The 23,465-nt window shown below is 46.2% G+C and overlaps 1 protein-coding gene across 1 annotated transcript in view; it reads right to left on the bottom strand.

The window, feature by feature from the left end:
* The window catches only part of VAV1 (vav guanine nucleotide exchange factor 1), a 65,926-nt gene that overhangs the window by 20,293 nt on the left and 22,168 nt on the right, over positions 1–23,465 (bottom strand). The window contains exons 2-21 of the mRNA XM_005682495.3: positions 14,884–15,000; positions 14,324–14,382; positions 14,145–14,210; positions 13,879–13,987; positions 13,692–13,787; positions 12,124–12,192; positions 11,836–11,939; positions 10,834–10,933; positions 9,989–10,084; positions 9,705–9,773; positions 9,345–9,431; positions 9,160–9,245; positions 8,405–8,537; positions 7,485–7,594; positions 6,504–6,605; positions 6,159–6,256; positions 6,043–6,065; positions 5,658–5,703; positions 2,862–2,998; positions 2,462–2,527 (exon numbers count right to left, since the gene is read on the bottom strand). Coding sequence (XP_005682552.1) covers positions 2,462–2,527; positions 2,862–2,998; positions 5,658–5,703; positions 6,043–6,065; positions 6,159–6,256; positions 6,504–6,605; positions 7,485–7,594; positions 8,405–8,537; positions 9,160–9,245; positions 9,345–9,431; positions 9,705–9,773; positions 9,989–10,084; positions 10,834–10,933; positions 11,836–11,939; positions 12,124–12,192; positions 13,692–13,787; positions 13,879–13,987; positions 14,145–14,210; positions 14,324–14,382; positions 14,884–15,000 — 1,773 coding nt within the window. The remainder of the gene's footprint in view (positions 1–2,461; positions 2,528–2,861; positions 2,999–5,657; positions 5,704–6,042; positions 6,066–6,158; positions 6,257–6,503; positions 6,606–7,484; positions 7,595–8,404; positions 8,538–9,159; positions 9,246–9,344; positions 9,432–9,704; positions 9,774–9,988; positions 10,085–10,833; positions 10,934–11,835; positions 11,940–12,123; positions 12,193–13,691; positions 13,788–13,878; positions 13,988–14,144; positions 14,211–14,323; positions 14,383–14,883; positions 15,001–23,465) is intronic.

Below are 23,465 nucleotides of genomic sequence, written 5' to 3'. Positions count from 1 at the left end.
TAACATAAAATGAAAGAAAAAAAATGGGAGGGACTGTCTCTCTGCAGGCTCCTACGAGGGCTACAAAGCGGGCAGTGGGGTAGTGAGGAAGAGTGAGGTTTGGGAGAGTGGGGAAGATTTGAAGTCATTATCAAGATGAGGAAATCAAGAGAGTGGGAAACAGGTGAAGAAAGACAAGCGCCGGGCAGACCGGTGGGCAGGTCTGCTCCCTGTGCAAGGAGGCACAGGGGACGTGACCCCGTAGAGGACTCTGTTTGGTGCCTCTGAAGGAATGCAGGGGTTGCCCAGCCTTCTGAACCCCTGCTCCTTCCCCAAGTGATGGAGAAGATTCAAGGATGGAGGTTCTTTAAAAAACTAAAAATTGAGCTACCATATGACTCTGAAATCCCACTCTTAGGCACATTTACAGAGAAAAACATGGTCCAAAAGGATACAGTTCAGTTCAGTTCAGTTCAGTCGCTCAGTCGTGTTCGACTCTGCGACCCCATGAATCGCAGCACGCCAGGCCTCCCTGTCCATCACCAACTCCCAGAGTTCACTCAGACTCGCATCCATCGAGTCAGTGATGCCATCCAGCCATCTCATCCTCTGTCATCCCCTTCTCCTCCTGCCCCCAATCCCTCCCAGCATCAGGGTTTTCAACTCTTCGCATGAAGTGGCCAAAGTACTGGAGCTTCAGCTTTAGCATCATTCCTTCCAAAGAAATCTCAGGGTTGATCTCCTTCAGGATGGACTGGTTGGATCTCCTTGCAGTCCAAGGGACTCTCAAGAGTCTTCTCCAACACCACAGTTCAAAAGCATCAATTCTTCGGCACTCAGCCTTCTTCACAGTCCAACTCTCACATCCATACATGACTGCAGGAAAAACCATAGCCTTGACTAGACGGACCTTAGTCGGCAAAGTAATATCTCTGCTTTTGAATATGCTATCTAGGTTGGTCAGAACTTTTCTTCCAAGGAGTACGCATCTTTTAATTTCATGGCTGCAGTCACCATCTGCAGTGATTCTGGAGCCCCAAAAAATAAAGTCTGACACTGTTTCCACTGTTTCTCCATCTACTTCCCATGGAGTGATGGCACCGGATGCCATGATCTTTGTTTTCTGAATGTTGAGCTTTAAGCCAACTTTTTCACTCTCCTCTTTTCACTTTCATCAAGAGGCTTTTTAGCTCCTCTTCACTCTCTGCCATAAGGGTGGTGTCATCTGCATATCTGAGGTTATGGATATTTCTCCCGGCAATCTTGATTCCAGCTTGTGTTTCTTTCAGTCCAGCGTTTCTCATGATGTACCTTGCATATAAGTTAAATAAGCAGGGTGACAATATACAGCCTTGACGTACTCCTTTTCTTATTTGGAACCAGTCTGTTGTTCCACGTCCAGTTCTAACTGTTGCTTCCTGGCCTGCATACAGACCCCAATATTCATTGCTGTGCTGTTTACAATAGCCAAGACATGGAAGCAGCCTAAATGTCCATTGTCAGAGGAATGGACAAAGAAGATGTGGTACATATATAAAATGAAATATTACCCAGCCATTAAAAAGAACAAAATAATGCCTTTTGCAGCAATATAGATGGAACTAGAGATTGGCTTCTCTGGTGGCTCAGATGGTAAAGAATCCACCTGTAATGTGGGAGACCTGGGTTCGAGTCCTGGATTGGGAAGACGCCCTGGAGGAGGACATGGCAACCCACTCCAGTATTCTCGCCTGGAGAATCCCCATGGACAGAGGAGCCTGCAGGCTACAGTCCAAGGGGTCACAAAGAGTCAGACATGACTGAGCAACTAAGCACAGAGACTGTCATACTGAGTGAAATAAGTCAGACAGAGAAGCAGAGGCATCGTATGACATCCATTTTATGCTAAATCTAAAAAGACATGATACAAATGAACTTATTTAGAAAACAGAAACAGACTCACAGGCACTTAGAGAATAGACTTATGGTTGCTGAGGAAAGGATGGGAGGAAGGGAGGGTTGGGAAGTTTGGTATGGACATGTATACCCTGCTATATTTAAAATAGATAACCAACAAGGATCTGCTGTATAGCACAGGGAACTCTGCTCACTGTTATGTGGCAGCCTGGAAGGGAGCAGGGTTTAGGGGAGAATGGATACATGTATGTATGACTGAGTCCCTTTTCTGTCCACCTGAAACTATCACAACATTGTTCACTGGCTATACTCCAAAACAAAATTAAAGGTTAATTTTAAAAAGTCATATGTTCATGTGTATGTAATAAAAACTGAAATGTTAAAAATAAAAAGAACCAAGGAGAAAAGGACTGGTCATCCTTACCAGGGTGAACCCCTCTCTGGGCTCAGTCAGCAAGGTAGGGAGTGACATGCCATGATGGGCAGCCCCTCCTGATCTCAGGAGCATTCCCCTCGATGCTTCCCACCCCCACAGGACCCGCTCTGCACCCCTGTGCCCTCACTCCAACCAGACTGAGGCACTCACATGCACGTAGGGCTTGACCCTATTGCAGGGAAACCAGCCGACTTCATTGGTAGACGTATTCCTTCCCTAAAAAGATGGAAGGGAGAGATGGGCAGAGAGGTTACAGGCAGTCACAATGCTTGTGTGTATCCATCTTTCACCCAACAGCCACTCTGCTTGGCCATCTATCTCTCCATGACCTGGAATGACCCAGAGAGGGACCAACCAGTATCAACTTCTGGAAACACCACCAGCCCAGAAGGGCCAGGTCAGCCCCAGAAATCCCCATAGACATCACCCTGCCTGGAGCAAACTTCCATTGCCAGAGTCCAGTGGGAGCATGATATCATCCCCAAGGCCACCTACACCCTAACCCCACGTTCAGGTCCTTCCCAGTCATTCCCATGGCCCCAGCCTGTACCTCCCACCAGTTCTGTTCGGCTTCAGCCTTGGTGAGCTCCACGATGTCTCCCAGGCTGAGGCGTAGAAAAGGTCCAATGGCTCCAGGGGGTGGGGGCAGCCCATAGTATTCCTGGCACACCTCCATCTTGGGCAGGCCTGGAGAGGAGGGGAGGGGAGGGTAGGGGATGATACAGTGAAAGTCCAAGACTTTCAAACCCAAGTCTTGCCACCCAACAGGACGGCAAAAGTTAAAAAGACAGACAATACCAAGTGGCAGCAAGGATGTGGAGCAACTGGAAGCCACCTGGATTCTTGGATTCTTCTTTTTTTTTTAATTTGAAGAAGTTTTTAATATGAAAACATCTAAAATAATTTTTTTTTTGCATAAACGGGAAGGGTGGCCATGACTCCACAGCTCATTCTTGCATGAGTAGTAGGAACCCACTTTGGAAAACTGCTGGGCAGTATTCACGGAAGCTAATTCCACTCATGAATACATCACCCAGAGAAATGAAACACAGGTCCCCAGAGAGTCATAGATGAAGAATGTTCACAGCAGCTCTATTCACAAGAGCCAAAAAATTGGCAACATACCCAGTGTCTTTAAGAAGATGGATAAACACAGCATGAAATAACCATATCGTGGAATACAATACAGCAATGAAAAAGAACAAGTGACTGCTTCAAGCAGATACACTAATATGCTGTGAGAGTCCATGCTATACAACTTCATTTGTATGAAATTAAAGGGCAGGCAAAACTAATCTATGCTGACAGAGGTCAGAAAGTGGTTCCCTCTGGGAAACAGGACAGACTAGTGCTGAGTATGACCAGCTCCATCCACTAAAACTTTCTGTGATGATGAAAGTGTTCTATACATTGATCTGAGTGGTGGTTACATGGGTAGAGATTCAGTGAGCCATACTCCTAAGATTTATTCATCTTACACACCTTATGGTATGTATTTCCTGTCTCAATAGAAATATTTCTGTCTCATATAAAATTATATATACATTATGTATATTTCAATAGGAAATTATAGAAAGTTACATATTTCTGTCTCAACAGAAAATGTAATTATATATCCATATAAAAAGGATATGAGCAAGAGTATGTATATATATATATATGCAAACATATATGTGAACATATACATATTGTTTCAGTATCTATATAGTGGATGTATACACACATACACACATTCATATATATTTTCTCCTACTGAGAACATCTGGGTTGTTTCTGGGTTTTGACCAGTAAAGCTAATATATACATTTTTTTATAAAGCTGATTTTATACATATATACTATTACATTATATACATATAGAGTATATATCATATATGTATTCCCACTGTTGACCATATTTGAGTTGTTTCTAATTTTTAACTATTACAAATAAAGCTGAAGTACCTGTAGCTATAGATATAGAACTATAGCTATCTACAGATATCTATCTATCAAGATAGATAGATGGAATGACAGATATGAAACTGAATCTTTACATCGATTCTGAGCAAAGAGCTTATTTTTCTTGGCCACACCAAGTTCTTTTTTTCACTTTGCGGCCGCACTGTGCAGCATGCAGGATCTTTGCTTCCCGGGAATCAAATCCACACCTCCTTCACTGCAAGGCAAATTCTTAACCACTGCACCACCTGGGAGGTCCCCCCTAGTTCTTGAATTAAGTCTTGCCCTACTCACCTCCTGCTTCCGAGGCTTTGCACATGCTGTTTCCTCTGCCTGGACCACTCCTGCCTCCTCATCCATCCAACTCCACCTCCTCTTTCAAGTGTCCACTTTAATGCCTCCTCCTCGGAGCAGCCTTCCCTGATGGCTCAGACCCATCAGGTCTCCTACTGTGATGCTCCAGAAAACCCTCTACTCCTCCCACCTCAACTAGAATAACTTAGCCAAACCCTGTCTCCTGCTACCCACCTGGGAGCTCTGGAAGGACAGGAAGTATTCTGTTTTTAGTCACCAGTTTACTTCAGAGGATATATACAATAGATGTTGAATAAAAATTACTCATCATGACTGTGATCCCCCAGACACTGTTAACATATACACGAATCCAACCTTTCCACCACCACCCCCACCCCAGGCTAAAAAGAATTCTGCCTTAGTCAAACTGCATCTCCTGCTCTCTACCTTTCAGGTGGACTATGCTTTGCTGAAACCACCCTATTACGATAAGATTCTGTGACACAGAATCAACGGGAGAGGGCATGAGGTGTGCCCAGCCAGCTAAGACTACAGATGGAGTTTGTCAGCAAACAAAAAAAAGGGAGGGTGGTCAGTGAATAATAAAGGTGAATGGGAGGGGGTGGAGGAATAAACTGGGAATTTGAGATGGACAGATGGACACTACTATATACAAAGAGATAAACAACAAGGACCTACTTATAATACAGGGAACTATATTCAATATCTTATAATAACCTACAACAGAAAAGAATCTGAAAAATATCTGTACAACTAAATCACTTTGCTGTATACCTGAATCACTGTAAATCAACTAAACTTCAATTTTAAAAAACACCTGTATACATAAAAAAGTGAATGGGAGGAAAGTGCATGGTAACAAGGATTGCCATGTTCCAAGCACCCCCTTCACAGTGTTTAAGCAAAGCTAATAAGGAATTGACTTTGCTATTTAAAAATTCCTTTCAAGTTTCTGGGACTAGAACAGGTGTTTTATAAATAGGATGTTATGTGGTCATTAACATAATTGCTGCGATCTCTCCCTGGGTCAGCATCACTGAGGTAAAGACTAGGTTGCTTTCTGCCCTGCACAGCATCCCCTGCTGACTCACCTAGCTCATTCCTCTTTTTGTCTTGAGCCCGCCGATGTGGCTTATCCTGGAGAGAGAGACCAAAAGAGCAAGCATGACTATCTGTACCCAGTCTGGGGGCTCCTCAACCCTTATCTGCCTGCGGGTGTGCCTGCTCAGTCACTCAGTTGTGTCAGACTCTTTGCAGCCCCAGGGACTGTAGCCTGCCAGGCTCCTCTGTCCATGGGATTTCCCAGGCAAAAATAGTGGAGTGGGTTGCCATTTCCTACTCCAGGGGATCTTCCCAAACCAGGGATCAACTGGGCATCCAGCCAAGAGCCACAACCACTGATAGAGTCTCCCAGGTCCTTCCTTCCCAACTCCTGCCCCAATTTCCATGCACAGAAAGGAACATGGGGGGTCTCACCTTCTTCATAGTTCCTGAATAATCTATGAGAGGGTAAATATACAGATATACTGGTTAGAATGGGGTGGGGGGAACCCTCATGCAGAAACCCACCTCCCACCTCAGTCCCCTAGTACCTTGTCCATGTCGACCACATGGAGGGACCCTCCCAAGACACTCCTTGTGTGCAGGTGCTCGGCACCGTTGACAGCGGTACCCCTGATAGAAAGTGCCTCTGAGATGCAAGGAGGAGATAAAGGAAGGAGTCAGTGATGCTGAACAAACACAGCCAATCATTTTGCCAACAACATAAAGGGCCCCTTTGGGTTTTCTTTAGAGCAGAAGAGAGACAGAGAAGCTGCAGATCAAAGGAGAGCCTCCCCACTCCCAACTCAGGGGCATGATGGCCAGGGGAGTCCCCCACCCCAAAGAGGAATGGACAACCCACCCCAGCTACCAGGTCTCTCCTCCCAGACTCCCACCTCAGCAGCATCTGGCAAGCCTTGCAGGATGCGGTGTCCTCAAAGGAAAACATCTGGAAGTCATGACCATTGGCAGTGGCGTTCTCAGGGTAGATGTTGGAGCTGGCGAGGGAAGAGAATTCCATGCAGTGGAACAGGATTCAGCCATTAAAGGCAATGAGGTACCAGTACACGCTGCAACCTGAATGGATCAAGACCTCTTTCCTTTTTTTATGGCTAAATACTGTTCCATTGCACGGATATGCCCTGTTGTGCTTCTCCATCCACCCACTGATGGACATTCAGATTGTGACCACCATTTTGCTATTGTGAACAGTGCTTCAGTGAACACAGGTGGAGACAGAGAGTGGGTGAGTGGGTGCCAGGGGCTGGCCGTAGGGAAAACAGGAAGTGATCACTGCTTGAGTGCAGGGTCTCATCTTGGGGTCTGAAGATGTTTTGGAACTAGATAGAGGTGATGGTCGCACAGTGTGAATTTACTAAATACCACTGAACTATGCACTTTTTTTTAAAGATTCTTTTTTTAATGTGAACCATTTTAAAAGTCTTTATTGAATGTGTTACAATATTGCTTCTATTTTTTATGTTTTGGTTTTTTGGCCACAAGGCATGTAGGATCTTAGTTCCCTGACCAGGGACTGAACTCACACCCCCCTGCACTGAAAGGGGGAGTTTCAACCATTGAACTGCCAGGGGAGTCCCAGAATTGTGCACTTCAAAATGGCTAAGTTTTTGTTATGTGAATTTCATCTCAACAAAGAGAAGGAGGAGGAAGACAAGGAGGAATGATTTCCAGGCTGGTGATGGAAAATCGTGAACACTTGGCATTCTGGGGATGCAGACTGTCTTGAAAGCCTGTCCCTCCCATTTCCCAGAGCAAGAAACTGAGGTTCTGAGTGACCCCACGGCAGGGTGAGACTAAAGCCCAAAACTGCCTCAAGTCCTCTGAGGATGGAAAGATGGAGGAGGAGGGGGTCTCACATGGCCATCTCGAACTGCTCCATCCACTTCTTCTTTAGTTCTCGTGTCTTGAAGAACAGCTCATAGCCCTGAGCACCTTGGTCCTCAATCAGGAGGAACATGTGAGTCCACTGCAGAGAAGCAGGGTTTAAAATGAAGGCGCCTGCCCTGCAGAGGGTGGGACCACGCGCCCATTGACCCTGCTGCTCTGGGGAGGAAGGGGTCAAGCCAACTACAGCCTGTCTGCCCCCAGGAGGGCCCTGTAAAGGGCTTCCCAGGAGAAGCAAATACACACCCACAAATCTAGGTTCATACACACGCATACTTATACCTATGGCTGATTCACACTGATGTACGGCAGAAACCAACACAATATTATAAAGCAACTATCCTCCAATTAAAATCAAATTTAAATAAAAAATTTTTTTAATTACAAAACAAAATAACACTCAGGACTTTCGTGGCTGTCTGGGGGTTAAGACTCTGCACTTCCACTGCAGGGGGCGTGAGTCTGATCCTTGATGGGGGAACTAAGATCCCACATGCCATGTGGTCAAAATAAATAAATTAAAATTTTTAATTAATTTATTTCTCTTGAGTGGAGGCTAATTACAACATTGTAGTGATTTTTGCCGTACATTGACATGAATCAGCCATGGGTGTACATGTGTCCCCCATCCTGAACCTCCCTCCCTCCAACCTCCCTCCCCATCCCATCCCTCAAAGTTGTCCCAGTGTACCGGCTTTGAATGCCCTGTTTCATGCATCGAATTTGGACTGGTGATCTATTTCACATATGGTAATATATATGTTTCAATGCTAAATCACACACACACACACACACACACACACACTGGCATTCCAAGGGCCAAGCAGAGAGCTCAAGTGGCATTGAGGGTCCCCAGCATTGGGGTCTCCCAGTTACCACCTCCGAGACTCACCTTCTTGTTGTCCCTCTCTCCGGAGGAGTCATCTCGAATCTGGAAGCTGTGCAGGTTCACAAAGTCCTTGAGGTCGTAGGAGTCCCCTCGGCGCTTACAGATGAGCAGAGCTTTGTCAAGCAGGAAGGCATACCTGAAAGCAATCAAGTGTCCCCGTCTGGCTCCTCCCTAAGTTCCCACAAGCTCTCCACCTGATCCCCTCCCACTTTCCGGGCTCACTCTGCTGTCAGTCTAGGATTCTGGCTCTTCTTCTCCTGAGTGGTCAACTTGGCCACGCCTACCTGTCTATCTTGACCACACCCATTTGATTCTTGCTCTTCCTGCCACCTGTCCTCCTTGGCTCCACCCACACAACCATGCTGACTCTGCCTCTCCTCTCAGTCTAGGCTCCACCCACTGGTCCATATGGCCCCACCTACCTCAGATGGTAAAGAATCTGCCTGCAATGCGGGAAAACCAGGTTCGATCCCTAGGCTGGGAAGATCCTCTGGAGAAGGGAATGGCAACCCACTCCAGTATTCTTGTCTGGAGATTCCCATGAAGAGAGGAGCCTGGTGGGCTACAGTCTATGGGATCGCAAAGAGTCGGACACACCTAGGGGACTTTTTTTTAAAAACCTGTCTATCTAGAAATAGCACCAAGCCCTTGCCCAGATTCCATCCTAGATCTGTGTTGGCTCCACCCACCTGCCTAACCAGTAGCCTGGCCCCACCCTTGTCCAGGCTCCGCCCCAGATCCGTATTGGCTCCGCTCACCTGTCCATCTTGGAGCGCCTCTCCACCGAAGTTATCTTCAGCTCACCATCGATCTTGGGTCGGCCGTAGTGGGCTAGAGACTGGTCCTACACAGCAGACAAGACGTCTGGCAAGAGGCCCCCAGGAAGAGATGACACCCCCTCTCCACGTGGCCACACCCCGGCCCTCCCTGCCCACCCGCTCACCAGGTTCTCGATGGACAGTTGGAAGTTGGTAATCTGCCGCAGCGTCTCATTGTCCCGCTTGACCTCGTTTACACACTGTGCCAGGTCCTGGGGGTGGAGCAAGGGTGAGCCTGGGTGCCTCCTTCCCAGAACCCTATCCCCTACCTGGCAGGGGATAGAGGGTCAACCTCCAGCAGGGGGCAGAAGGGGAATGTCACTGTCCCCAAGGGGATGCTGGGAATGAGTCATTCGAGGTACAGGTGTGTCCCCTGCTGTGGAGGGAGGGGGCGGCCCATGGGTGTGGCCGTGCCTGGGTGGTACTCCCTGACTTAAACCTATGGTGTCTGTGTGGCACCGTCATCCCTGTGTGTGACCACTCACCCTCATGGCATCTAGGGCCAGCCGCAAGTTGTCCTTCTCCATCGCATCCTGTGTGTGTTTCACCAGCTCCTGTGTGATGCACAGAGATGCATATTGCCTGGGCCTGCCCCCTCCTCCTGGAGGGCCTTCCAAACAAGTCTGGCCCACCAGCTCCTTCTTCCTCCCTCTGCTGTCCCTAGAGGCTGGGGCACAGCTCCAGTGATCCCCTCCCAGAGAGGGAAGCCCAGTCCCCAGGAGCCCTTGCAGGGAGATCTATGTGCCCATGCCTTCCCCGCTTTGTGCACCTGGAGCAGGAGGTGATATTTGAGCACTCGCTGCATGGGGACCATCAACAGGTCCCTTAAGGTGAACCTCCCGTTGTTGGCGCGCTGAGAACATTCCTAGGAGGTTGGAGAAAGGGGTGAGTGAGAAGAGGTGGAGGCAGGTAGGGATTGTTCTAGAACCTGAAGCCTCTTCTCCCCACTCCCCAAGGAAATAAAGAAGAACGCTACGGGGTAAGGGTGACCAGCTGGAGGCTGCCTGGGGTAGATGTCCAGGATTCCTCAGCTGAAGGGGGCTCCAGAGAAGGAGGTACACAGGCCTGGAGGGTCCCCATGATGGAGACCAAAGATATTGAATGGACAGCAGAGACTGGCCATCCCTCATCATCCCTGCTCTGTCTATGCTTCCACTAGACAAACGGATCCAGGTTTCGGTTCAGTCCAGGATCCATGCTCCCTCCAGGATCAGGGCTTGGCTGGGATCGGGGCTCTGTGTGAAGTTGGAACTCAGCCCAGAACTGAGGTTTGGCCCAGACTTGGTGCACAGCCAGGGCTGGGCCTCTCGCTGGGGTTCAGTGTGCCCTCGGAGTTCAGGTCAGTGTCAGGATCTCAGGCTGGTACCAGGGCTCCATCCAGAGTACAGGGTTCAGCTGGGGTCAAGGCTCAGTGCTCTGGTCTATCTCCTCCTGCTCAGTTTCTCCCACTTGGCTGATCAGTACCTCCCTCCCCAAACCTTCAGCGGGCAGACCCCTGGCTGGGCTGCAGCAGGAAGGAATGCTCCCTCCAGCTCAGTCTCCCCACTACTGCCCCCCAGAGAGTGGAAAGGAGTGAGAGAGCTTCCCCCCGCAAAGATGAAGCCCATCCCCTACTTCCAGCTTCATTTGTACATCCTCCCGGGCTGTGGCCACGCGGTCCAGGTGCTTGCTGGCCGACTCCACCTGGCTGCAGTAGCGGCCGTAGATGAGGAACCTGCGGGAAGAGGGCCGGCGGCCGGGGAATGACACTGGCACCAAGGTTAGGCAGATCTGGGTGTCAGTCCCGGACCTGCCTCTTCCCAGCTGGATGGTGCTGAGCCTCAGTCTCCCTGTCTGTAAATGGGCATAACAATAGCACCTCCCACATATGGGTTATTGTAGCATTAAATGAGATAATGCACAAGAAGCTCTTAGTGGAACACCTGGCATATCATATCTGCTTAATGTTCATTTATTTAATAAGAATTTATTGAACATGTACTGTGTGCCAAGTTCCACATTAAGCTCTGTAGAATTCGCTGGTAGCCCAGCTGGTAAAGAATCCGCCTGCAGTGCAGGAGACCCCTGTTCGACTCCTGGGTCGGAAATATCCTCTGGAAAAGGGATAGGCTACCCACTCCAGTATTCTTGGGCTTCCCTAATGGCTCAGCTGGTAAAGAATCCGCCTGCAATGCGGGAGGCCTGGGTTTGATCCCTCGGTTGGAAAGATCCCCTGGAGAAGGGAATGGCTACACACTCCAGTATTCTGGCCTGGAGAATTCCATGGACTGTATAGTCCATGGGGTCACAAAGAGTTGGACATGACTGAGAGACTTTTAAAAAAGGCATCAATTTATTTGATCCTCACCACAACCCCAAAGAGGAACATTCTGGGGTCACACTGATTTTAGAGGTGCAGAAGTAGAAGCACAGAGCGGTTAAGTGACTTTCTAGTGCCATACGGCTCACAAGAGGAAGAGCTGGGAGTTTAACCAGAGATGAGCAGCCCTGTGCCCACAAGCAAAGAAAGAAAAGCCTTCTTTGTTTGGTGGTCTATGAGGGCAGTGTCTCCTGAATGCCCAGCCTGGGCAGGGCAGAGTGACCTCCAGAGGTCTGGGCTGGCTGCCTGGGTCTCACCTCTCCTTGTATTTGATGAAGACCTGGTAGAGGGTGGCTGCACTGGGGTTGGCCAGGGCTTCCTTCATCTCCTTTAGGAAATGGGTGTGCACACAAAGCAGGTCCTACTTGGAGGGAAGAGGTGAGGTTTGGGGTGGGAGCCTGGAGCTGGGGATGCTGGGTGGGAGAAGGGTCATCTGCCCACCCTACGAGGTTCATCTCCCAACCCCCAAACTCCAGGGACAGGTGAAGCCAGCAAACCATCCCCTCTGGACAGAAGCCCGGGAAGGCAGTAATCAGTCAGCTCACCTCGATGTTGATGAAGATAATCTCGATGTCTTGGTGTTTAAGGAACCGCTGCAAGGGCTTCATAAAATGCTGTGGGGGAGTGGGGAGAGAAGGATGGAGAAGGGGAAGACTCCTCCTCCCAGGCGAGCCCCAGAGACACAGAGAGGAGGAGACAGAGATGGAAATGGACAAATGGAAACATGAGAGACTGGGGGAGAGAGATGTGTAGAAAGAAAGAGACAGAGGCAAGGAAACGGAAAATGAGAGAAAAGAGAAATGGAGAAAGTCCACACAAAAAACCTGTACAGGACTGTTCCACGCAGAATTCATCATCATAAATTCCCAAAGTGGAAACAACCCACATGTCCATCGACAGATGAATGAATAACAAAATGCGGTCCATCCAGGAAAAGGAGTGAAGCCCTGACACTCACTACAGTGTGGATGAGCCTTGAAACACGATGTTCAGCGAGAGAAGCCAGGCACAGAAGGCCACACATGAATGAGTTCATTTAGATGAAATGTCCAGAATAAGTAACGCCACAAAGACAGAAAGTAGGTTAGTGGTTGCCAGGGGGGCTGCAGGGAAATCGGAGTTTAAGGGGTGATGGTTAAGGGGTATGGGGTTTCTTTGAGGGATGATGAAAGTGTTCTAAAATTGGGAATTTCCTGGTTGTCCAATGGTTTAGGAGAGCCTGGGTTCAATTCCTGGCCCAGGAACTAAGATCTCACAAGCTGCAAGGCCAAAACAACAGAAAAAGAAAGAAAATGTTCTAAAATTAAACAGTGGTACACAACTTTGTGGGGTTCCCAGGTGGCACTAGTAGCAAAGAACCTGCCTGCCAACGCAGGAGACACAGGTTCAATCCCAGGGTCAGGTAGATCCCCTGGAGGAGGGCATGGTAACCTGCTCCAGTATTCTTGCCTGGAGAATCCTATGGACAGAGGAGCCTGGCAGGCTGCAGTCCATGGGGGTCACAAAGAGCTGGACATGACTGAGCACACATACAACACTGTAAATCAACTACACTCCAATAAATTTTTAAAAAAATAAACAGTGGTGATGGTAGCAGACCCTTGTGAATATACTAGAAAATATTAAATTGTAGATGCTCAATGGCTGAATTGTATGGCATTTTTATTAAATCTCAATAAAATGGTTAAAAAAGAGATGGCCAGGGACTTCCCTGGTGGTCTAGTGCTTAAGACTCCATGCTTCCACTGCAGGGGGCATGGGTTAGATCCCTGGTCCAGGGAACTGAGATCTCACATGCCACATAGTGCAGCAAAAAAAAAAAAAAGAGAGAGAGAGAGAGCCAAAGGAAAAAGAGGAAGTAGAAAGTGAAAGTAATAGAGATAGATGGGCAAATGAGGATACAGGAAAAGAAGGAGACAGGGATAAAGAGACACAGAAGGAGAGAAATTCAAACAGTGGGGGAAGTAGGAAGCAACACCAACGGGACCAGAATCTATGAGAGACGAAGAAATACGGAGCAGTGAGATCAGGAAATATCCCCAAGCCTGTGTCGGGTGGATGCTGCCTCTCCGCTCTGCGCATGCGTCTGGCAAGGACCAGCTCGGAGCATCACCTGTTGGATGGAGCCCAGCGTGTCCGTATACTTCTCCTCCGTCTGCTGGATCTCCCGCAGACAGCAGCACCGCTTGTCATACTCTGTCATCTTGGGCTGAGAGTGGGGAGGATAGGCTGATGTTGGGGTGTCCGGGGATGCGCCCCACCCATGAGCCTGCCCAACCGGGTCCTGCGTCCCCACACACCGGCATGGGTACCGGCTCCGAGCGCATGAGGTCCTCGTAGACCTCATCGCCCTCTGCCTCCTCGTTCTCCACGCAGTCGTACAGGTCCTCATCCTCCTCCACCGTGTCGCTGCAAGACGCGGAGTCAGGAGGAGCTAGGGAAGCCCCCAGACCAGGGACCCTCCGACACCCCAGGGAGAGGCCATGTCCCCTCAGACCCGCACCCTCCTTGGCGGGGCCTTGCCTCCTCCGACCACCAGGGCAGGATCACAGTCTCAGACACTCACTCGATCTGGTCGGACAGTCCACTGTAGATGTCTTCATCACCCACACTCTCCTCAGTGGGGAAGGGCCTGGGGGAGAGATGGTATGAGCAGAGACCCGGGGGGCCAGGTGGGCAGGGGGCTTCAAGAAGGAGGAATAGGGCCGAACGGGGTCCAGAGTGTCGGCTCATGTAGTTACTCACATGATCCCCTTGTTCTGGGCAATCGGGGTCCAGGACAGAGCGGACAGGGTGTAGATGACCTGTGACGGGGGCCAAGGCTGCTCAGCAAGCCCCTTCCCCACCCGCATGCCACAACACAGCCTCCAAGCACTTGACCTTGAGGTTGGACTTCATGTCCCTGGGAGCCCAATTCAGAATTTTCCCACCTTCCTATGTCCCACGTCAGCATGTCCACATTCCCTTAACTGAGCACCCACCACTTGAACCCTTTGTTCTAGTCAGTCGTCATAAACGCTCAGACAGAATGGGATGATCTTATTTCCAAGTTACAAAGGACCTAGGGCTCAGAGAGGCACGGCCACATATCCGAGGTCACACAGCAAGTGATGAGACAGGGACTCACACTGGGTTCCACATGTTCCAAGCAAGGCTTTTTGCACCTGCTGTACGACTTGTTCTAGCCCAGCAGTCCTTCCCTGACAACGCTTGGTTTATCCAGTGTAGACATTCATGGAAATGAATTGAAACCCAGTCTTTGGGCTCTAGGTATCCAGCTCACAGGCAGCTCAGTCCCATCTTACCTTGCCAAAATCCTGCACATCGAAGAGGTCGAAGGCCTCAAAGAGTTCACTCCTCTTGAGGCCAAACTTCTCATAGCAGGTAGACAGGAAAGTGCGGATATTCTTAAGGCAGAGGAACTGTGGGAAGAGAAATGAGGTTGGAGGAAACAAAACGGGACAGGGGAGAAGTTGACTCCTGGCCACTGGGCTTGAGGTCTGGCCCAGGAAGAGGGAAAAGAAGGCACAGCCCCCTCAGGAAAGATCAAGCTATACCTGAAGCCACAACTACCCCTGCATTTTTTTTTTTTACTGAAGTACACTCATAAGATACAAAGCTAACCATTAACAGATAACAATCTGGCATATATAAACAATGCAATGAACAAAGCCATTGAAAAGGAATGAAATTTTGATTTATGCTGCATCACAGATAAACCTTGAAAATATTATGCTAAGTGAAATAAGCCAAATACAGAAGGTTGAAAGCTGTATGATACCACCTATATAAGTCCCTAGAAAAGGCACATCCATAAAGACAGAAATTAGGATGGGGGGCATACCAGAGGCTGGGAGAGTGGATGGAGAGTCTGTATTTAATGGGCACAGAGTTTCTGTTGGGGATGATGAAAAAGTTTTGGATATAGTGGTGATGGTGACACTACATGATGAATGTATTAAATGCCACTGAACTGTATACTTGCAAGTGGTTAAAATGGCAAGTATTATTGTTTTAGTTTATATATACGTTATTTGTATATTTTCACATAAAATTTTACTTATATTTATAAAATACACTTATTTTATTTATATATAATAATAAATATGTATAGTTTACCACAATAAAAAATTTAACCAGTAGCCACTTTATTCATTGTTCAATTAATTTTTATTGGGGTATAGTTGATTTACAATGTTGTGTTAGTTTCTGCTCTCCACCAAAGTTTTTCAGTTATGCATATACATATATCCACTCGTTTTAAGATTCTTTCCCCATGTAGGTCATTACAGAGTCTTTTTATAGAGCAATGTAAAAGTATTTTTATTTTCAAAAATAGTAGATGCAAGCATTTAAAGTTGTCTAATACTATTGTACAATTGATCTTCAGGTTGTATGCAAAATATCTGACACAGGGATACCCTAATTTTTAAATTGGAGGATAATTGCTTTACACAGAGAAGGCAATGGCACCCCACTCCAGTACTCTTGCCTGGAAAATCCCATGGGTGGAGGAGCCTAGTAGGCTGCAGTCCATGGGGTCGCTAAGAATCAGACACGACTGAGCGACTTCACTTTCACTTTTCACTTTCATGCATTGGAGAAGGAAATGGCCACCCACTCCAGTGTTCTTGCCTGGAGGATCCCAGGGACGGGGGAGCCTGGTGGGCTGCCGTCTATGGGGTCGCACAGAGTTGGACACGACTGAAGCGGCTTAGCAGCAGCGGCAGCACTTGCTTTACAATGTTGCGGTCCTCTCTGCCATTACAGAGTACTGAGCAGAGTTCCCTGTGCTATACAGTAGGTTCTTATTACTTATCTATTTTATAACCATTGAGCGGTGGTGGTTTAATTGCTAAGTCATGTGAAACTCTTCCCAACACCATGGACTGTAGCCCTCCAGGCTCCTCTGTCCATGCAATTTCCCAGACAAAAATACGGGAGTGGGTTGCCATTTCCTTCTCCAGGGGGTCTTCCCGACCCAGGGATCAAACCTGGGTCTCCTACATTGCAGGTGGATTCTTTACTGCTGAGCCACCAGGGAATCCCATTATAACCATTAACCATTTTTAAATGTCCACTTCAGCGGCATTTAATGGGTTCACAGTATTGTGCCATCATCACCCCACCTAGTTCCAAGACAATCTGTCACCCAAAAGGAAATCCTGCACCCACGAAGCACGCACTTTGCATTCCTCTCTCCCCTCCCTTCTCCCAGGCAACCGTTAGTGTGCCTTCTGTCTCTATGCTTTTATCTATGTCCATCAACTGATACTAGGTACACAAAATGAGGCATAGCTAAGCAGTAGAATACAACTCAGCCACAAAAAGAGGTGAAGGACTAACAATGCATTGTACAAATAACCAAAACCATGTTCTGTGAAAACTGCCAGACAGAAGGTCACGTATTTTGTGGTTCCATTTATATGAAACATCCCTGATAATATTTATATGAAATATCCTTGACATTCCACTTATATGAAATATCCCTGCTACTGTATAGCACTGGAAATTATATTTAATATTTTATAATAACCTATAATGGGCTTCCCTGGTGGTTCAGTGGTAAAGAATCTGCCTGCAATGCAGGAGACCTGGGTTCGATCCCTGGGTCGGGAAGATCCCCTGGAGAAGGAAATGGCAACACCCTCCAGCATTCTTGCCTGGGAAAATCCCATGGACAGAGGAGCCTGGGAGGCTACAGTCCATGGGGTCACAAAAGAGTCAGACATGACTTAGCAACTAAACAACAAGAGCAACAACAACTCTCTGATTCTACAACATTTGTATTTGGGGATGCCTACTCTATGTGGTTGGGCACTCGGACTTGTTCCATTCTCTTGATCACCCTGTGGGGTTTTAATGCCCATTTTACCTAAAAGGAAGGAGGCTCAAAGAGGGAAGGAAAGTTGCCCAAGATTATTAACTGCAAGAGTGACTCTGTGGCTGGGAATTCCCTGGTGGTCTAGTGGTTAAGACTCTGTGCTTCCAGTGCAGGGGGCACAGGTTTGATCCCTGGTCAAAAAATTAAGATCCCACAAGTCACAGAGGTGTGGCAAAAAAAAAAAAATTCTATGCACAGGGAACTCTGCTCAATATTATGTAACAACCTAAGTGGGACAAGAATTTGAAAAAGAGATACATGTATATGTATCACTGAATCACCCGACTGTACACCTGAAACTCACACAACATTGTTAATCAACTACATTCCAATATAAAATAAGAAGTTAAAAAAGGAAAAAGAGTAAGCATGTGGCATAGAAAACACACTTCTGGTCATCAAAGGGGAAAGGCCGAGAGGGTGACAAATTAGGAAATGGGGATTTACAGATACACACTATTGACTATTAAATAAACAAACAACAGGGACCTACTGTATAGCACAGGCAAATATGTCAATGCTCTTGAAATAACTTACAATGGAAAAGAATCTCAAAAAGAATATATGGCAACCCACTCCAGTATTCCTCCCTGGAGAATCCCCATGGACAGAGGAGCCTGGCAGGCTACAGTCCATGGGTGCGCAAAGAGTCAGACACGACTGAGCAACTAAGCACAGCACATACATATATATAACTGTATCATATTTGCTATGTACTTGAAACTAACAATACCGTAAAATTCCTGCCTGGAGAACCCCGTAGACAGAGAAGCCTGCTGGGCTACAGTCCATAGGGTCACAAACAGTTGGATATGACTTAAGTGACTTAGCACGCACAAATCAACTATACTTCATTTTTTTAAAAATCCAAATAAAAACAAACAAACAAAAGTAAGACCATGGAAGAGCTGAAATTTAATTCCAAGATGGTATGAGTCTGGAGTCGATTTTCTTGACTATAACTTCATTGCTTTGTATGCAGTGGAAGTCACCGTGAGCACCTGCGACGTGCTCCATTCTCAGCACTTTCTCTATATTGTTTTAAATTTATGTATCTTCAAATTAAAAAAATATATATATATATATAAGGTAAGCAACAGGACGGTTTGATGTACTTATTCATAGTGAAAGCATTACTACAGTCAAACTAATTAAGACTTCTTGTAGTCACCATGTTTTCGTGTGTAATGAATGCACTTGAAATCTACTCTCATAGAGTAGTTATGTTGTTCAATACACTGTTACCAAGTACAGTCATACAGTACCCTAGAGCTCCAGACTGACTCATCCTATGTAACTTCAACTTAATACCCTTTAACCAATATCTGCCCATTAATTTCCCCACCTCTACCCCCAGCTCCTTGTACCCGTGGTTCTACTCTGCTTCTGTTAAGTTTCACTCTCTCTGTGTAGAGAGGTCAGCTCATCAAAATGAATTTAAAAATTAAACAGGAATGCTTCTACTCTGTGTGTCCCCATTAATTATAATGTTTGCTGTTGGTTCCTAACAGAAATTCTGTTTTCCTTTTTCTTTTTTGTTAAATTGAAGTATTAGTTGATTTACAACGTTGTCTTAGTTTCAAGTGTACAACAAAGTGATTCAGATATAGATAGATAATTCTTTTTCAGATTGTTTTCCATTATAAGTTTTTGCAAGGTCTTCCCTGGTGGCCCAGTGGTGAAGAATCTGCCTGCCCATGTAGGCGACACGGGTTCAATCCCTGATCAGGGAAGATCACACATGCTGTGGAGCAACAAAGCCCCTGCACCGAACTATTGAGCCCACACGCTGTAACTGCTGAAGCCCACGCGCCTAGACCCTGTGCTCTGTGACAAGAGAAGCACCGCAGTGCAAAGCCCGCATGCAACTACAGTAGTCCCCACGGGATGCAACTAGAGAAAGCCAGCACAGCAATGAGGACCCAGTGCAGCCAAAAAAATAACAATAATAATAATAAATAAGTTGTTATAAGATAATGAATATAGTTCCCTGTGCGATATAGCCGGTCTTTGTTGGACATCTATTTTATATATAGCAGGGTATATATGTTAATCCCAAACTTCTAATTTATAGAAACATTTTTATCCATTTAAATAAATTTCTTTGTATTCCTAACTTCTTGGAAAGTCTTTGTATTTGCTTATTTCATTGAATCAAGAATGGATGTTGACTTTGATTAAGTGATTTCAAAGTCTTGTACAAGACAAGCAAGTGTATTTTGTTCTTGATTCTATTAGTATAGGGAGTTATATTAATCGAACCCCCGATACTGAATCTTTGGTTCTTTTGAAGTGACTCTCAATTTCTCTCTGCATTTGAAAAAGGTAAAAATGAGTCACACAACATCTATGGGCTCTAAAATGTCAGTGTAAAACCCTGGTTATAATTTTAGTGTCGTTAATTCCTATGTATCTAAAAATTGTAGATTTTTGGAGGCTATTCCGCCTCAATATTTGTGAATATTTTTGCTCGCATGCGTGTGGCCACATTTAAGTCAGATCAGAAATGATTAAAATAATGAAAAGAGGAATTTATTTAAAATTTTTAAAATATACGTAATCATATTTATATGAGAGATACCGTGGAATCCTTGCAATAATCTTACAAAATAATTACAACTATTATATTCATTTATAGATAAAAAACTCAAGCAGGGACAGACACTGCTGGAGTACAAACTTAGCTGCATTTATGAATCAATTCAATACACACTGTTCTCTGTATCTTTGTATCTCACACTTTCATCTTCAGATTGTATCTTCTTCTGAATTATTTCCACATCCACAGCCTACTTAAGCCATTCTACGTGGAACATGAACTTTAACATAAATGAATGTATTTAAGGCGAGAACATCCTACTCTCAAAGAAAACCAGGATCAAGTGCTATAGACAGAAGTCAGTGTAAAACAAATATGATGTAAATAGTGTTATAAATTTTTAGCTTGGCGGTCCAGTGGTTAGGACTCCGCACTCTCAAAGCAGAGGGCCGGAGTTTAACCCCTGGTCAGGGAACTAAATCCCACATGCCACAACTAAAGATCCTGTATGTCACAACTAAGATCTGGTGCCGCCAAATAAATACTTTTTTAAAAATTTAAACCTTTGTCTTAGGTACAAAGCAAAACATTACACTTAAGAGTGAAATGCTGCAGAAGTTTTCTTTGACATCAGAACTAAGGCAAGAGTGCCCACGGTTCATTCTTATTCATACTGTACCAAAGATCTTAGCCTGCATTGTAAAACAAGACAAAGAAAGAAAAGGAAAATAGAAAAGAAAGGCATTAATGCTCAGTTTCGCAGATGATATGACTGTCAACATAGAAAGCCCCAGAGAACACACACATAAATAACTGGACTCAATAAAATAGCAATGTCACTGAAGACAAAATCAACTTACTGCATCACATATCGGCACATCAACAACAAACAATCAGAAAATGTGTTTTTTTTTAAAGATAACATTTGTGAAATATTAGAATAAGCCAAACTAAACTATGGTGATAGAAATCAAATCAGTGGTTGCTTCTGGGGTGAGGAGGGTAGAAGAGATTGACTCAGAAAGGCCGCCAGTGATGAAAAAGTTCTGTTTCTTGATAAGGGTGTGCATTGCACAAGGGTACGTGTTTGTTAGAACTGATTGAACGATAAGTTGAAGAACCAAGCATTTCCCTGTATGAAAACTGGATTCGATTTTAAAAGGATAGCATTTCCCATCACCTAAAAAATGTAAACGGAGAAGGCAATGGCATCCCACTCCAGTACCCTTGCCTGGAAAATCCCATGGATGGAGGAGCCTGGTGGGCTGCAGTCCATGGGGTCGCTAAGAGTCGGACACAACTGAGCGACTTCACTTTCACTTTTCACTTTCATGCATTGGAGAAGGAAATGGCAGCCCACTCCAGTGTTCTTGCCTGGAGAATCCCAGGGACGGGGGAGCCTGGTGGGCTCTGGCATCTATGGGGTCATACAGAGTCGGACACAACTGAAGCGACTCAGCAGTAGCAAAAAATGTAAAAGCTCACTGCCTGCCAATTCAGGGACACAGGTCTAACCCCTGGGTGAGGAATATCCCCTGGAGTAGGTAATATATTCTCCAGTATTCTTGCCTGGGAAATCCTCGGACAGAGGAGCCTGATGGGCTAGAGTTCATCGGGTCGCAAAACAATCAGACACAACTTTGTGACTAAACAACAACAAAATGTAAAACAAACAACAAAGTTGGTTAATATTAACACGCCTAACAAAAGAAGTAAAAATCCTTTACAAAGTAAATTATAAAATTTTATGGGAAGGTATGAAGGAGCATCTAAATAACTAGAGTGAAATATGTACTAATTCTTACCTAGAACTACTCAATATTTTAAAATTTTCAGCCTTCACCAAAACAGCTATAGATTTAAGGCAATTACTATTAAAATCCCAGAATGACTTTTCATTGAACATCTTTTATGTGATCATCACTGAACTCCAGGGCTCTCTTTAAACCTTATAAGCTTTAATCCCTGGAGCCAGGACAGAGATCCTGGGATGGTAAGGTAGGGAACAGGATGGAGAATAAACTCCCACAGTGCCCCTAATCCAAAAGGATACACGAAGGAAATTCTGTGGCAGACCAGTGATTAGAACTCCATGTTCTCACTGCCAAGGGCCCAGGCTCAATTCCTGGTTGGAGAACTGTTGCTGCTGCTGCTGCTGCTGCTGCTGCTGCTGCTGCTGCTGCTGCTGCTGCTGCTGCTGCTAAGTCGCTTCAGTTGTGTCCAACTCTGTGAGACCCCAGAGACGGCAGCCCACCAGGCTCCCCCATCCCTGGGATTCTCCAAGCAAGAACACTGGAGTGGGTTGCCATTTCCTTCTCCAATGCATGAAAGCGAAAAGGGAAAGTGAAGTCGCTCAGTCGTGTCCGACTCTTAGCGACCCCATGGACTGCAGCCCACCAGGCTCTTCCGTCCATGGGATTTCCCAGGCAAGAGTACTGGAGTGGGGTGCCTTCGCTTTCACCGGGTTGGAGAACTAAGATCTCACAAAACTCAAGGTGTGTCCAAAAGAAGGATAAGAGAAGATTCTCCTATTTGCTGCGTGTCTTTGGAAAAAAATCACCTCCCCTCTCTGAACTTGTTTCCTCACCTATAAAACGGACCATCGCAATACCCACTGTGGCACGTTATTGTAATTCTATAGAATAATCCATGTAAAGAGTTCAGCATGGTGTGAAACCTCAATATCTGGAAGTAATCATTATCATCCTTACTATGATCCTTGTTATCACCATAGTGATTATCACATCATCAGTAGTATGATTACCACCACCATAATCATCTTTATCATCATCACATCCGTATCATCAGCATCTGCATCATCATGACCAATGTCACCATTATCACCATTACCACCATCATCATAATCATTACCATCACCATCATTACCATCTTCATCATCATGATCAATGTCCCCATCATGATCACTATTACCACCACCACCATCATCTTCATCATCACCATCAGCAGCAGCAATCACCATCATAATCACCACTGTCACCACCACCACAATCACCAGATCACCACCATCACTGTCACTGCCATCATCATCACCACCATCATCATCACTATAATTGTATTCACCATCATCTTCTTAGCTCCAGCTGGAAAGCCCAAGAGCATTCACCGACCCATCAGGTCTCAGAACTGGAAAAGACCTCAGGTAGCCACTGGTCTCGGAGAAGGCAATGGCACCCCACTCCAGTGCTCTTGCCTGAAGGATCCCGTGGACGGAGGAGCCTGGAAGGCTGCAGTCCATGGGGTCACTGAGGGTCGGACATGATTGAGCGACTTCCCTTTCACTTTTCACTTTCATGTGTTGGAGAAGGAAATGGCAACCCACTCCTGTGTTCTTGCCTGGAGAATCCCGGGAACAGGGGAACCTGGTGGGCTGCTGTCTATGGGGTCATACAGAGTCGGACACGACAGAAGTGACTTAGCAGCAGCAGCAGCAGCAGCAGCCGCCA

Source organism: Capra hircus, chromosome 7 (genome assembly GCF_001704415.2).
Source record: "Capra hircus breed San Clemente chromosome 7, ASM170441v1, whole genome shotgun sequence".
NCBI lineage: Eukaryota > Metazoa > Chordata > Mammalia > Artiodactyla > Bovidae > Capra > Capra hircus.
Note: the sequence above shows the minus strand (reverse complement) of the source record. Positions and strands in the feature narration are given on the sequence as shown.